Source organism: Aspergillus luchuensis, chromosome 8 (assembly GCF_016861625.1).
Source record: "Aspergillus luchuensis IFO 4308 DNA, chromosome 8, nearly complete sequence".
NCBI classification, from domain to species: domain Eukaryota; kingdom Fungi; phylum Ascomycota; class Eurotiomycetes; order Eurotiales; family Aspergillaceae; genus Aspergillus; species Aspergillus luchuensis.
This window is the reverse complement of record NC_054856.1, coordinates 453710-468515: the sequence shown is the minus strand read 5'-3', so window position 1 is coordinate 468515 and position 14806 is coordinate 453710. Positions and strand designations below refer to the sequence as shown.

Sequence of the window (14806 nt, the reverse complement as noted above, 5' to 3'; positions counted from 1 at the left end):
GCTATCCACCTGGTACTTACAACTTGGAAGTATTCAATATATGATATAGAGTATCTATACCTTACTGGGGTTGACCAAGGTATGGAGTTGTTGCTAGGAGTATATTGGACTCGTGATGTTAATGTTGCTTTATTTTGGTTCATTATTGGTAGCTAATATGTTGTCCTGTGAAGGAATTAAATATTATTGGTAGCTTCGTGTGTAAGAGTACTTTGATTCATAGACTATACTAGTGTTCCTATACCTAATTGAGGAAGTAACGTAGCACAGAGTGCTCTACAAAATAGTAATCAGAGATAGGGATGAACATCCACCTACCTACTAGAGACTTACAACCGTTAGGAATCCCACTGGTCAGTAGGATTAGTGGCATGCCCTATAACCCACAACCCACACCTCACAACCAAGAGACAACTCACCACCCGTTAATCCACATACGTACTGACACCTCCTAGCCCAACGGCTACTAGTCTAGCACCCTCCACCCAGCACTAGTCCATACCTCAGCAGTAAGCAATGGCAGTACGTAGTAGCGTAGCGAATTGATCGTCCAGGGCTGGTATTCTTCAGCAAATAGTCAAGTGGAGACGCTTCAGTAGAAAAGTGCTAAGGCATGCATGTGCGGGCTACGCAACGGTTTATAACAGGCCCCAACTCGACTAGAAGTCAATGTGAGCTTGCAGGGTAGTCTAGTAGACTGGTCGCCCGTGGAATGATCTGCCCTAACGGCGTGACTTTCTACTTAGATGGGTATAGACTGCATTCCTGGTGGTGGTGGTAGCTATGATTACTATCGGCATAGTTGACCACATGTCTGGATAAATTGATGGTCCTTGATAAAAGAGTAGGAAGTATTGGTTTTATTGGGGATAACTGGGTAAGTAACTTACTATCTTGAGTAGGTAGTATCTATCTTGTAGATAATCGATTGTAGTAAGTAGGTAAGTGAGTATCATGATTGTAACGTTCGAGATGATACCAAGAATGCATGTATTGTACTATAGTTACATACTAAACTTACTTAATTGCTAAGATTATACCAGAGGATTAACTCTAACGACGCCCATCCCGAAGAAGAGATTCCTCAAGCTTGGAATTGCAGACAGAGAAACATTTCTACGACTGTCGCTAACTTAGAGCTTAATTAGAAACATGGCGAAAGACTTCACTTCGTACTAAACTCTTCTGAACCATAGCAGGGTATGTGTGCTATAGCGTGAACTAGAGTCACTACTACTAAAAGAGCACCACCAATCCCACCCTCCTAGAAACACTAAACTCAATCCCAGAGGGAGAAGCTTATCCTGTATACATGCGGGGTGGATGGCCCATATAGCTATTAGCTACATACCGATGCAAGGGGTGGCGCATGGGTGCATGTATGTTTAATTGGTACCTGGCGTACCTGCAGGAGATATCCTTCGAAGAAACGGGGAATTTCGTGCAGATAATTGGGACTAAGCTACGAAAGGGAAAACCTTATGATAAAGGTTGGAATAGTAATGGTAGTAGGGCTGGGAAGGGGATAGATAGATATTAGTTTGGATGGGTGGCTGGGGCCCAGGAATGGCGATCATGGATGTGCCGAAACGGTAAAGGTGAGGATATGCTAGATAGACTTGCAGGGGTTATCGTGCGGATTATTGACCCGATATCTTGTCTTTATTCTCCTAGATAACCTTTCACCCCTGTGTTGTGCGGTGCTGGGGGGCGTGGATAGTATTGGAGGATTCATTGGTAGGAGTGGGTTATTGATTGATAACTATCCAACAGGGTTGGATGGGGTTAAGAGATGTCGCCTTTGGCTAGGGTGCTTTGCTCCTAAAGAAGGGGCAAATATATGCATATGCGATCGATATTGTCTTGATATTACTGGGGTCGTGATGTTCACCCCGGATACCTAGATAGCCATGCTTGCATGGTGAAACTCAGGAGATACAAGATAAGGCCATCTAATTAGTGAGTAGACGATATCTCGCGCCTACATGCAGTCCTCGGTAACATCCCCAGATATGCACTTGGGGATAAGCGCCAGTGAGTGTGGCTAATGCGCTCCTGTTTGGAATAAGCTTTTCTAAGCTCCTGTCTATGGTAGAAATCAGATAGTAATGTGCACATCGAATATGCCTTCAACTACACTGCGAGATCGGATCTAGGAGGCAACAACAGGCCAGTTGTTTACAGTGTGAACGAGAACACATGGCCAGAGGACGAAGATCTGGGTCACTAGGCGATAGTTCTGCAGATCGCTTCCCCGATCGTATCTAGACTCACTAGTTACGGGTCCCAGCACCATCGCAGGTGGGATGGACAAAATAAGGCATCAAAGAGGTGAAAGGGGAATCTCGCCTTGGGCACAAATTTGGGACTGGCCCGAATCGGTTGTTATTGACCAGAATAGGGAGCCATGGAGAAGGGTTGGGAAGGGGGGAGGAGCAAGGAAGGGCGACAAGAAAGGGACAAGCAAGGCGAGCAACGATGGACAAAGAAGGGAGAAATCTCGGTGATGTCATGGAGTTATTACTGGGGACGGGGGGATGGTCGCATCGGGGACAAGTCACGGGATCACGCTCTGCCGGTCGCGTCGTCGGGGGAGGGGAGACTCCGGGGTTCCACGGTTCACCACCATTGTTATTGTTTACAGCAGAAGCCAGAACGGAAAGTGATAAACAATGCCAGCCGGGTCATCTGCAGGACTCATCACGAACCAGGATTATTTCCCCTCCGACCGTGTGGGTGTGGGTGTGGGTGGTGTGCCAGCGCATACATACGCACATACAGTTACAGTGGTGACATGCAGATACCGGAGGGTGCGGGAAGGGAAGGATGAGAGAAGGTTTCATGCAAGACTTTCCCACTCCATGTGACATCACGACTGGTTCCCTCCAATCGACGCGATTCCGGCCAGGCAGATCTGGGAAAGCAAGTTGGGAGCACTCCAGTCCGAACGGAGGGGACAAGAGGGGAGGGGAAGGGAGAAGATAGCATCATCCCCCCCATTCACCGTATCTAAATAAAGTTGCAGACAGCCTTTCTGGAGCACGAGCACTTAAAGCTGCAGGATTAGCCCAATCAGGGGCCCCATCACCATTTGAAACCCCGCAGCAGCGCTTCCTGCTGGCCTGCCAAGGCTGTTGCTGATACTGGACCATTTTTGACGCGGACTACTAGCAGGGATTGTTGACACTTACAAGAGCGCCCGACGCTGATGCCCGGTCCGCGGACGTGTCTGGGCTGCCTGGCCGACAGATAACAGCGCATGTCATGGCTGCTCAGGTGACGGAGAAGCCCGTCAACATCCCCCGACTACTCCACCGAAAGATCCGAGGTAAGTAGGAAAAGGAACACTAACCGGCTTAGCACGGCTCGCTTTTCACGCGGGCCACGGTCCAGATCAGTTCCCGGCGCCTATAATCAAACAAATAGACACTCAGTAGATCCTTCAGCCGCACGAGAACTCCCCCCTCTTCCGCGTAAATCAATCATCTAATTTAATACCCTTAAAAGTGATGTCGCCTTGAACTTACTCTGTACAATCAATGCCTACCCACCTGTCCTCAATAATGGCGGAACCGACTGTCACTCTAGCGATATTGCGTCTGATAGTTCTTGGGGCTAGCGCCCTTCCTGGCGCGTAGACACCGCGGGTGAGCCGCATTTTCCGGCTGTCTTCGCTCAAGGGGGATGATTGTTGTTGCTCAATCGGGACCCTCATGAGCTCTAGCGCTAATACGTTCGGAGCGAGGAAAGGGATCATCATTGGGACCGTCCGGTGTCTCACAGGTGAGGGGCCTCTGGCCTTGGGACAACGGAAAAAATGATCATTGTGAGTGGTCAATGATGCGATCGCTGCTCGCAGGAGCTTACCGATCTCGCTATCCGTGGCGGTGTAATGGTAACAGCGAGGAGGGCCCCTCTCTTATTCGATCGAGCTATTTTCATGGCCCACGAGGCAGCACTAGCTTCGAGGCAATATCATAGAGATCGAGGAGATTGAACCCGAATGGTGGAGAGCTATACCCCCCATAACTGGCTCGGGGATTGCATGACTCCAGAATGCCGTTTGGCCCCTCGTTGTGGCGGAGAAGGAGTGTATCAGCCAAAGTGACGTCGTCAGCCTCTCGGGTACGACAGGAAATCCTGCTTCAGCTGGAGTGTACACTGATCCCCACACCCGGCTAGGTCTAGAGCCGTAAGCTAGACGGCCTCAGCCTCACGGCGTAGACATGGACGGAGCTCTCTGCTGGAGCAATTGCTCCTTGTTGGAAAGCCACTGTCGAGAGCAGCGATAAGATCCCACACGGCTTGTTATCAAAGCACCTTCCTGAGATGGTTGTTGAAAGGAAGGGAGGATATCCCTGGCCAAGGTCTGCAGGAATGTGGGCAGAGCAGAGTGAGGGCCAACGTAAGGGAATGATGTGAGTGTGAAGAACGGGCCACCATGGAGACTGTGCGCAAGAGGGGTTGCGAAAAATCCAGTCTGGAGGGACCATCATCAGATCTTTTGCTGCCCTGAAGCCCGATTACTGTGTGTGTGCCGTGTGTCTGAAGCAGTCAAGCTGTCCGTAAGAAGAAATACCTTGAATGCTCCCTCTCTTATGAAGATCTGCCAAAGAAAAGAGATGCTGGAGTTGCACAAAATCTAAGTGGATCTGATAGTGGCATACTTCCTCCATGCTGGTCACCGCGGAGGCCGAAGAAGATTCTTCTGCAGAAAGTCGCTTCACTACTGGAGGGAAGTTAAGCGCGTGGCATGCTCGGATCTGAGGCCCCCAGTGGTGCAGTTGCTCTGGCATTACTCAATCCAGCAAAGCCGGCCATTTTTCCGATCGGAGACGAGGTTGTGCCTGTGAAGGCAGCGATGATCTAATCAGTCGGTATGTGTGTTTAAGTCTGTGATACATGACTTTGGAGCAAGAACATGGCGGGAATGGTTCAATTTTGGCAAGTCTTGATGTAGAGCAATACCTCATGGCATGGTCAGTCGACGGGCGGTAGATACCTAGTAGTTACCAGGTGACTGAAGCTTTACGTATGTATGACAGCTCTACTTGCTAGTCAAGGTTCGCAATTATACCATGGAAACCCCGTTCCTGAGAAATGATACCGGACAAGCTCTTTTTTCCGACTCAGTGGAGCCCAAGTGGAGATTCTATTAGACTCGATCTCTCTTTTTGGTTCTCGGGAATGATGTATAGAGTCGAACGCAGAAAAAATCGAACGGCACACACGGGAAGATAATATTATTGATCGGATTTCAGATTTTTATCCCGTCCACTTGCTGCTTTGACTGGTCGATCGGCCGAAAAAAATATCCCACTCCATACTGGGTAGTAGGTAGATAGTTTGAAAAGATGCCTGGGGTGATCGCATACCTAATTACCTACCCATACCTACCACGACCTAGGACTTTTCCCAAGTGGGTGTTAGTTCGTCCATCTATTTCCGTCGGAGGCATTGAGCTGGACCTAGATTAATTGATTGACCTAGCCAGGGAGTGAGTCTAAGCCAGGATTGTAATTGGAGGAATGAACCATCGAATACTAGGTAATAGTCAGCCTTGGTTGGAAAGAGAACTGACACGGCGCTTAGCAGAGAAATTGAGTCTTGTCTTGTGTCCCGAAGTAATACCTCGCTGTACTATGCAGAGCGAAAAAATGAAAGGAAAAAGGGAAAAAAGCAAATTTTGGAACCAACGGTTTCTACAGCAATATTCGGCGAGTTTGTTACATAGGTGAAACCTGTCAAAAAACGAAATACAAAGAGGGGGACCCATAATTTGCCTCCGCAGTTGAGTTAGTAATGGAAAGAAAAGAAGGCCGAAAGAACAGTACTCCGGTACCCTTTTTTCTCCTCTCTTTTCACTTGTTCCGTGAGACAGGCACGATCCATCATGGACCATTTTTTTTCAGCCAGCCCGCCGAGATTGGTAGAGGACTACTAAGACGATAGTGAGCGGGTGAGGCAGTAAGGACGCTGATAGGCGGGGGGTTGCTGAGCAGCGGCTAGCGCTGGTGCTGGCGGCAAGGGAGTCCCGGCAACGAGGGGCGCCCAGAGCCCTAGCCTGGCTGGACTAGTCCCAGTCCGGGTACCTACTTACTCTGGAGATGACTATGCCTGACTCTGGAAGGTCACTCGACAACTTCTATACTCCGTACATACATACATACACATACCCATACCCATACCCATACTACATATACATACAACGTACATAACTGTATGGTATTGGTACCTTTCCTTTCCTTCCCGAACAAGGAAATAAATCTTCCTTGGTATGCGTATCTAATGTATGTATGTTGGAAGGTACCTACAGCTGTCACTGCAAAATTCAATATGCGCCCGGAGAGGAAGAGGAAAGGGAAATAAAATTGAAGAGAAAAGACGAAAATCTACTCACAAATTAAACCAAAGTAAGTAGAGCCCGATTTGGATACTAGGGCGGCTATTCGGGAATACCAGATAGTTTAGTGAGGAGCAGTAACATAGTCGTCAGTCGCTTCTATTCTCCGGCCAAACCAGAACAGATAGAAATCAATCAATCCTTTCTCCAAGAATGAATGAGGTCAATCTACTCCTCAATAGGAAACTAGCCAGGCCTTGCAGAGACAGCAAGCAACCAAGCAACCAAGCAAAAGAGCAGGCGGTGTCTTGCCTGGGGGGTTTTTTATTTTCTGAAGGGTCAAATCCTTTAATGCGGTCATGGACCAAACCGGTTCGACATTGGTTTTCTGACACAGCCTAACCCATCGTCGCTTAAGCTCTGCGCAGAGCATCTGGAGATCCCTCCCCACTTTTGCGTTGCCATTGCAACAAGGGCATCCCTTCAGCTTCACTTTCTCCAGACCTTTTTTCTTTCTCTTTCTTCTTTCTCTCTCCCTAGCTAGCTCTTAAACGTCTGCTCTCCACCTTCTTCTTAAGAGCTTCTTTCCCCTGCTCCTCATTCCCATGCTCCGTCGTGTGAGCTTCGCCCAGGCCCAGTCCCGCATTCAGTCCTCTTCTCTTCGGTAACTTTCCCCCGACTGCATTAGCGTACCATATCTATGGCCTATCTGCAACGATCCCGTCCCCCTGATTCTTCGCTGTGAGGATGTGCCTTTGCTGATCTGGTCTGCGGTTCTCTCTCTAGCCATCTTGCCCGTCCGACCTGCTTCCTGTTCCAACCCATACCCTTGCCGAAATCACCTTGATCCCCCCAACTGGATACCCCAGCTATGTCACTCTAAACCGACGGCTTCGTCACCGAGTAGTGCGGTTTCGGACTGGTCAGTTAAAGACTTCTCGAAGCCGTCATTACATTCTGCGAAGGTTCGGGATCTGAGACAAGTCGGGAATTACTAGGAGGAGTGCAAGGAGCTGGATAGACTACGACGACTACGATTGTACCACATCTGCCGTGTAGTGTATGCCGGATAGATATAGTCCGCACCGTATCTGTCGTCCGTTTCTTGGCTACTAGCTATTACTTCACTTGGTCGTCGACTTTTTTGGGCGTGGAATACCAGAGAGAGCGCGGAAGACTACCATTCTCCGGCAAGAATGGAACATTCGTCCCCGTTGGCTGCCATGCAGCCCCCCTCGGTGATGTTTGGGCATTGCTTTCGTGCAGATGCACCGACATCCTATACTTCTTTCAGTCCAATGCGTGGACTGGGCCACAAGAATTTCAACTTCAAAGACCTCTCCATGAAGAAAGGCCATGGGGACTATTTTAATGTGAAACCCGTTCGAGGCTCGTCTCCCACGGCTAGCCTCGCCGCGGATCTGTCTCAAAATTTTCACATTGATCAAAGGTTCGTTCTGCCGTTGGGTTCGGGTCTTTGTTCCGAATGTCTGGTCCACCCATGAAGGGATTCACTAACACCCCAAAATTAGTCCGCAGCTGACTACGCCCCGGCGGTCTTTGTTCACTGCGAGTCTGCTCGGGAATAGTAACCGGTGTGGTAAGAGGACACTCCCAATTGAGGTCATAAGAGGGGTGGATTGCTTAACTGTAGAGCAGAGTCTATGACCACACCTCCACTGCCCGCGTCCTCGCCTGCTCCCGCCATGGATATCATGGAAATGTCCCCGTTACCGCATAAGCCGGCGTTCGGCCTTCTGAACGAAGCCGAACTTGACTCGCCTAGCCTGGATTCTACAATGGATACTCCGATGATGTCTGCCGCCGCTAGCCCACTCGAGGAATCGCCCCTCGTCCAGCAAAAGGATAGCCTGCAAGAGTAAGAGAGAAGTGCTTGGATGTGACTTTGGGCGATGTGGATCTAATTGCATTTGTGTCTGTAGGAGAAGACGTCCGACATTCTTGCGGCCAAGTTTAGCCAGGAGCAAAGCCCAGACCTTTCAGCTGGGCATGACCAAACCCGCCCCGGAGAGCCAGGCACCACCATTCAAGTTCCAGAGCAAAGGAGGGAAAACATCGCTGAGCGCATCTGCATCACTGGAGGACATGTTCAACGAGTCACCACAGCGGGAACGGCCATCATTGAGTCGCCACTCCAGCGGAATCCTGATCAATCCCCGTCTGAGACCCCAACTTGGAAGCAGTGGGAGCCATGTCCGCGGCAATGGCTCGCCCACGGCGGCTTCGATCCGCAAAAATTCCCACCCGATGACGCGCCCTCGGAAACAGTGCCGCCGCTCGTTGAGCATGTTTGAGCACCCGGAGGATATTGTTGTCGATAAAGAGGCTAACTATACTACAAATGCACCACTTCCGTCGATCCCCGACATTGAAGGAACCCCGAGCCTGCAGCTCCCTCACACCTTTTCTGAGGACCAGGCCGATACACTGCCTCGCATCGACAAGAGTATCCTCGTGGAGCTCCTGGATGGCAAGTACAATGATCGTTTCGATAACATCATGGTCGTCGACTGCCGCTTCGAGTATGAGTACGAGGGCGGGCACATCACCGGAGCCGTGAACTACAACGACAAGGACTTTCTGGCCGCCGAACTCTTCGCAAGCCCAAAGCCGCGGACGGCCTTGGTCTTTCATTGCGAATATTCCGCCCATCGGGCCCCGATCATGGCGAAGTATATCCGGCACAAGGATCGTGCCTATAACGTGGACCAATATCCGCACCTCAGCTATCCTGACATGTACATTTTGGAGGGTGGCTACAGCGCATTCTTTGCGGAACATCGGACATTGTGCTATCCACAAAATTATGTCGAGATGAGCGCCAAGGAACACGAGTTTGCCTGCGAGCGTGGCCTCGGGAAGGTCAAGCAGAGGTCCAAGCTCAACCGAGCGCAGACGTTTGCCTTTGGTCAGCACTCTCCTCAGATGGAAGACAGTCCGACGGGGAGGTGTCGCAACAACGCTGGTGACCGCAACCGGTTTCTCGGCTCCCCATTCGCCGAGAGTCCGGCATCTGGACGCTTCTCCGGCCGACGTATGCTTTCCTACTGAGTTGGAATATTTCCTTAACTGTACCTGGCACACGCCGTGATCTATGGATGTCATGGTGTGCTGCCAATTGATACCACCTTACGGGCCTTCCTTTGGATTTCTTTACCTGTCGTTCGACATTCAGATACAGTTTGGCCACTGCGGGTCAATTGCTCCTAGTGAGTTTCTGGGTATTGGCGTCAGCACTTTGCACTGGGATAGCAGTGGCGTCAACTGTCTCACTGCATCCCACACCATTCGTTTGCTTGGGTTTCTTTCCTATCAATTGGGGGTTCGTGCGGTTATTACACGGCCATTCTGATGACGATTGGTTTGACTTACTGGAGTACCTTTTGCTTTAACGATCTGAAGACGAGTCATTGCTTCTCGCGACCTGCACCTCACCTTTCGACCGAGTTCGACCCCATTTTCTTGCTATCCGACCACTCCCTTCGGATTTTATTTCCTATGTTTTTGACGACCACTTTGATCTTCGACACATTCGTGATCGACTTATGATACCTCGCCAGCTGGCATTTCTTTCTGCGACTAATTTCCTATTACTCTCTACCGTCGTTTAATCATCCACCCCGAGCTCCTGTATAAAGCTACGGGAGTGCCACGCTACACGCCGTCCACACAGTACATATCGACATACGGCTCACTCAGGAGATAATCTTGACATGCACGCTCGCTATTGGAAGACAAGATCTGGCATGATGAAGCCAGAGCTTGCCTGCGAAGAGAATGTTCGTGCAGGTGTACATACATACATAAACCACGAACCTGGTCGGCTACTGGCCCGACTATAATGTATGGGGGGATTGGAGGTTAAAGGACTAATTTCCTATGTTGGACAATGATGAGATGAACTTTTCAAATACGTGACTACACCCATAAACATCCTGTAAACATCCCGTAGAGGACATGTAATAAGTAACGTTAGTAGGCAAAGCAGCGGCAGCGATGTATCTCCGCAGCGGACCCAATGAAATCGCGGCCTGTCGCACCTCCGCTCCGCTACCCACAACCCAATCCATTCCGTCCATCGCGCTGCTCCTCCGCCGCAAATCTTCCCCTCACCATCCATCATCACCACCACCAAAACCAAAACCACAAAACATTGATCAATTGACAATGGACATCGACGACATTCTCGCCTCCGTCGACCGCACGGCAGACACATCCACCCCGGAATCCACCGCCCTCGACCACCAATTACTCACGCGCTTCTGGGTCGCCGAGCGCGCCGTCCCCGAGCTCCTCCCATGGCCGACATCCTTAATGGAGCGCATGATGGAGCGCGTCAGACGACAGGTAGCCAGCGACCCCCAAACCATCTATCTATTCCTACCCCATATACCTCCCTCCTTCCCCCCATACCACAATCAGAACCCAACCTACGTACCTATTACTAAATATTGTAGATTGAATCCATCGAAGACCTCGCCGCCTCCTCCACCGACCCCATAACACACCACTCTGCAGCAACAACCAACCTCACCCTCTCCATCCTCCAATCCGACCTCTCCCGAACCCAATACCTAATCCGCTCTCTCCTCCGCCAACGACTATCAAAGCTCACCGCGCATAGCATGCACTACCTACTTCTTATCTCCCGCCAACAACCTCAATCGCAATCGCAGACGGATTCTTCTACACCCGAGGACTCTATCCCCGAGCCACCACCGTTCACAGACGATACAGATGATATATCTTCTCCGCTGTCGAAGGAGGAAGTATCCTTTCTGCATGCGCATCAGACACTACTGGCGGGGCATTATGGAGCGTCGTTCTTGAATTCGTTCCCCCCGCAGTTGAGGAGATTGGATGATAATGCGGGTGGCACTAGTATGGTTCAGGGACCGGATGGGAAGGAGGTTGTTTTTGTGAGGTGTCTGGTGGAGGAGGTTAGGGTTGTGGTGCCTCCTGGGGATGGGGTTGAGGTGGAGGTCGAGGGGACGGTGTTGAGGATGGGGGAGGTTTGGGCCGTTAGGTGGGAGGGGGTTAGGGGGGCTTGGGGGAGGGGGGAGGTTGAGGTTTTGTAGGATTGATTTTGGGGGGAGTGGGGATTGCATTTGAGGCGTTGGGGTGGGGGAATTATACCTTTGCAGCATGTTACATATACCTGTTTTCTTTTTGACTATCTGATGGAGTGGATGCTACGCTTGTTTACGTTTATGAGTACTTTGAGCGCTGCACAGTCTCAGTATCAATCATCAATGCATCATCACTCATCACTGCATATCACTTCGCTTGTCCTGATGCACCACCCACCATTGTAAAACATCCGCATCAAGTTAGATAAAACAACCAACATCTATGTAGGCTGAAACGCTTTCATTCCGTGTCCATACCGTGCGCCATCGCCGCTCAAGTCCAAGACCATTCATGCTCAGTATGCTCAACGCCACCGATGAAACAAAAGGAAACAACCGTGAAAATGAATCAAAAACCAGCAGAGGGTAATATTGGCTACGCCACGTAACCGTAAGTAGGAGGATCCTCTTCCACTCGCTCGAGATACTCGCGATCAATCAAGCTCTCAATGCGCTTTTTGATCATGTTGACGTCGGGGACGAATCGTGCAGATAGCTGAGAGAGCACCTCGGTCATGAGTTGCGAGTGGATTAGTGTTTTTCGTTGTCTGTAGCATTGTCAGTGGTGGGTCGCTAGCATGTATAAGGAGAGTGCATACTTCATGATTCTGACAATGGCAGCCTCGATGCTGGCTCCGCGCTCCTCACTCATCTTCTTCTCCGTCTCCTTGCGCTGGTCTTGGTTCTCGACTTTGTTGGCACTGCCGCTGACAACGCCAATGCGGACCTTCATGAAGGGGCTTTGGAACTCGTTGTTGAAGACGAACTTGTCTGTGGGCTTGACGTCCTTGCTCATGGGATCTTTCTTCAGGACACGAGTCTTGGGTGCGACGGCCAATGATTGCAAGTTTCGGATAAGATCGTGGTCAGGGATACGAGTGCGTTCTTGGATCTCGGTGTAGGTGAGAGACTCGCCCGTGGGCACATCGTTGAAAAGCAGTAGAATGATCATAGCGTAGGTAGAGACATTGAGTTCGTGACGCTGGACCTTGCCATTGGCCCGTTGGAAGGTGGCGCGGATATCGGCCGTGCCCATGCTGGCTTGCCACGACAGCTTGCGGCCGTTGTGCTTGCCAAGATAGAACTGTTCGAAGCTTTGCTTGACGCTGTCGACCTCCTTGGGAAGGATAGGGGGTAGTTGAACCTCGTCATTTCTGGCGTTGGACATGATCTCCATGGGCCACATCGTACTGGTGAGCACGTTGATGTCCAATTCAATTCGCTTTTGGTCGGGGTCGCTGGACTGTCGCATGTGTTCCTTGTAGCTCGACGTCAGATCCTCAGAGATGGTCATGTCCTTGAACATAGACTCCAGGCGCTGTGTGAACTGGTTGCCCACTTCCATCTTCATTTTCGAGATCATCTGTCGCTCAGCATCCATGCTCACGGAGCGCTTCATCAACAGACGACGAGAGAGATGTTTCTTGTAGTATGCCTCAAACATGTCCTTGTCTTTGATGTAACGCAGCAGAGTGATTCCGTTGTCCAGCAAAATATCAATCTCGGCATCTGTCTTGCCCTTGATGCCCTTCTTCAGATTCTCGTCGAAGAACAAGGAGAGGTATTCAGAACTGCGCGAGTCTCCACCTTGAGAAAAGTTGATGAACTCCGAGAAGCTGCTGGTTATCGCGCTCTGCAGGACCTGATCAGACTCGAATGCATTCTCCCAGATATTGTCGAACTTCTGCTTCAGACGCAGGATATCGTCCACCCATTTAATGGCAGCCACTGTTTGTTGGTTCACCGGTTTCTCTGCTGGCTTCTTTTCACCAGGTTCGGGCTTCTTGCCTGCAGCACTGGTCGAGACTTGCGATGCAATTGCAGAGGCATTGATTTCCTTGCCCATCTCGACGATCCGCCTCTGCACGGCAGTAGTCAAAGGGGTCTTCTTGCTGTCTACTCTTGCGCTGAGCACGTAAACGCTTCGTAGATTATCGATGCGATCATTGTCCAGCATGGTTCTAACACCTGTACCCTCGAGATTGACCACCTCGGCGATGTTGTTCTTTATCAGTTCATTATCGAGGACATCCTTAATCTTTGTTTTTGAGAGTGATGACAGCGTGTCAATACACCTCTCAGTCTCTTCCGAGAGACGCTCTGTGGCGACCTTGCAAAAGGTTGCAGCATCACCGGTCTCCAGCAATCGCCGCCCCTCAGCCTGGTAGAATTTCTTGCTGGCTTCCAAGAATGCCGGCTCAAAGACCGTGAGGTACAGCTTTGATGATTCCTCCTCTGTAATAGTCTCGTAAAGCCCCTCCAGCATATACACGCAGTGTCTGATCAGGGGCCTGTCGATTATATGCCCAGACCGTTCCAGTTGTAGCATGAACAGCACAGTCGACTCCAATACGTCGTATACGCTCGTCGTGGTGTCCGGTCGAATGGGGGCGCGAAGCACATGGTCTCGAAACAACGCCATTGATGCCACATAAATGGATGGCTTTCGATGGTCCGTCGACATAACACGGTCCTGATGGATGAGATTATCCTTCAGTTAACGCGGATTCAGTGCAGATGAAGGAGGATAGTACACTTACCATATACATAAGAACATCTGTGATCATCTTCATACATAGCTGATGATCCTCCCAAGCTTCCTTGAGCACTGCCAGAAATCTCTCTCCTGCATCTCGCCTCTCATTGGCCTGGTCCTGCGCATCCACCAGTTGCTTCGCCAGCAGCAGACTCGGAGAGATGGCCCCGGTCACCAACTTGTGGACTTCGGTATCTAACCATTCACGTTCCAGTTGCTGAATCCGTTCGTACAATTCCGTTCCACGCATTCCCAGGACGATGTTGTAGGACTTGCGATAGATTTCCTCAAAAGACAAAGCCGAGGCATCTTTAGTGTGAATTTTCTTTAGCGAGGTGGACAGTTCGGCCCAGCTTGTTTCAAAGTCGTTAGTTTTGCTCCCTGTCATGCCCTGATGTTGCTCTCATTAGCATACCAATTTACTGAATCCAATCTCGTTATCGAACGGAACTTTGCTCCGGACACAACACCACAAGCTCCAGGCCATAAGAAAAATGGTAAATAAGAAAGGAGACTTACCCTGCGCGGAGCGCGGATTTTATTCCTTGCGCGTAGAGACATATTTGCAAACTCCAACAAATCTCATCCAGCTCGACAGATGATTGAGACAGCTCTGGTGCGCGGGGCAATCCTCGCCGCACAGAACAGTGACGTATTTGGATGCTCAAACAATGCAGCCAGACGGACAGCTAGGTTATCGGTTTATAATCCAAAAGTCCACCAGTTCAACAATCGGGAGCTCCGCCACACTCATCGAATCATTGCCTCCTTCACGGT

The 14806-nt window shown here is 50.3% G+C and overlaps 3 protein-coding genes across 3 annotated transcripts; 2 read left to right on the top strand and 1 right to left on the bottom strand.

Moving 5' to 3' along the window:
- Positions 1 to 7539: 7539 nt before the first annotated feature.
- Positions 7540 to 9415, top strand: nimT (putative tyrosine protein phosphatase MIH1; the record flags this gene model as incomplete). The annotated part of the gene is made up of 4 exons (XM_041681152.1): positions 7540 to 7793; positions 7876 to 7943; positions 8003 to 8222; positions 8287 to 9415. 4 exons carry the CDS (start codon positions 7540 to 7542, stop codon positions 9413 to 9415), a joined length of 1671 nt encoding a protein of 556 aa, XP_041548123.1.
- A 945-nt stretch (positions 9416 to 10360) lies between these two features.
- On the top strand, positions 10361 to 11442 carry sld5 (putative GINS DNA replication complex subunit Sld5; the record flags this gene model as incomplete). Its single annotated transcript, XM_041681151.1, has 2 exons — positions 10361 to 10711; positions 10822 to 11442. 2 exons carry the CDS (start codon positions 10361 to 10363, stop codon positions 11440 to 11442), a joined length of 972 nt encoding a protein of 323 aa, XP_041548122.1.
- Positions 11443 to 11869: 427 nt separating this feature from the next.
- CUL3 (cullin family protein) lies at positions 11870 to 14590 on the bottom strand (the record flags this gene model as incomplete). Its single annotated transcript, XM_041681150.1, has 4 exons — positions 11870 to 12041; positions 12093 to 13966; positions 14034 to 14420; positions 14549 to 14590. 4 exons carry the CDS (start codon positions 14588 to 14590, stop codon positions 11870 to 11872), a joined length of 2475 nt encoding a protein of 824 aa, XP_041548121.1.
- Positions 14591 to 14806: the final 216 nt, after the last annotated feature.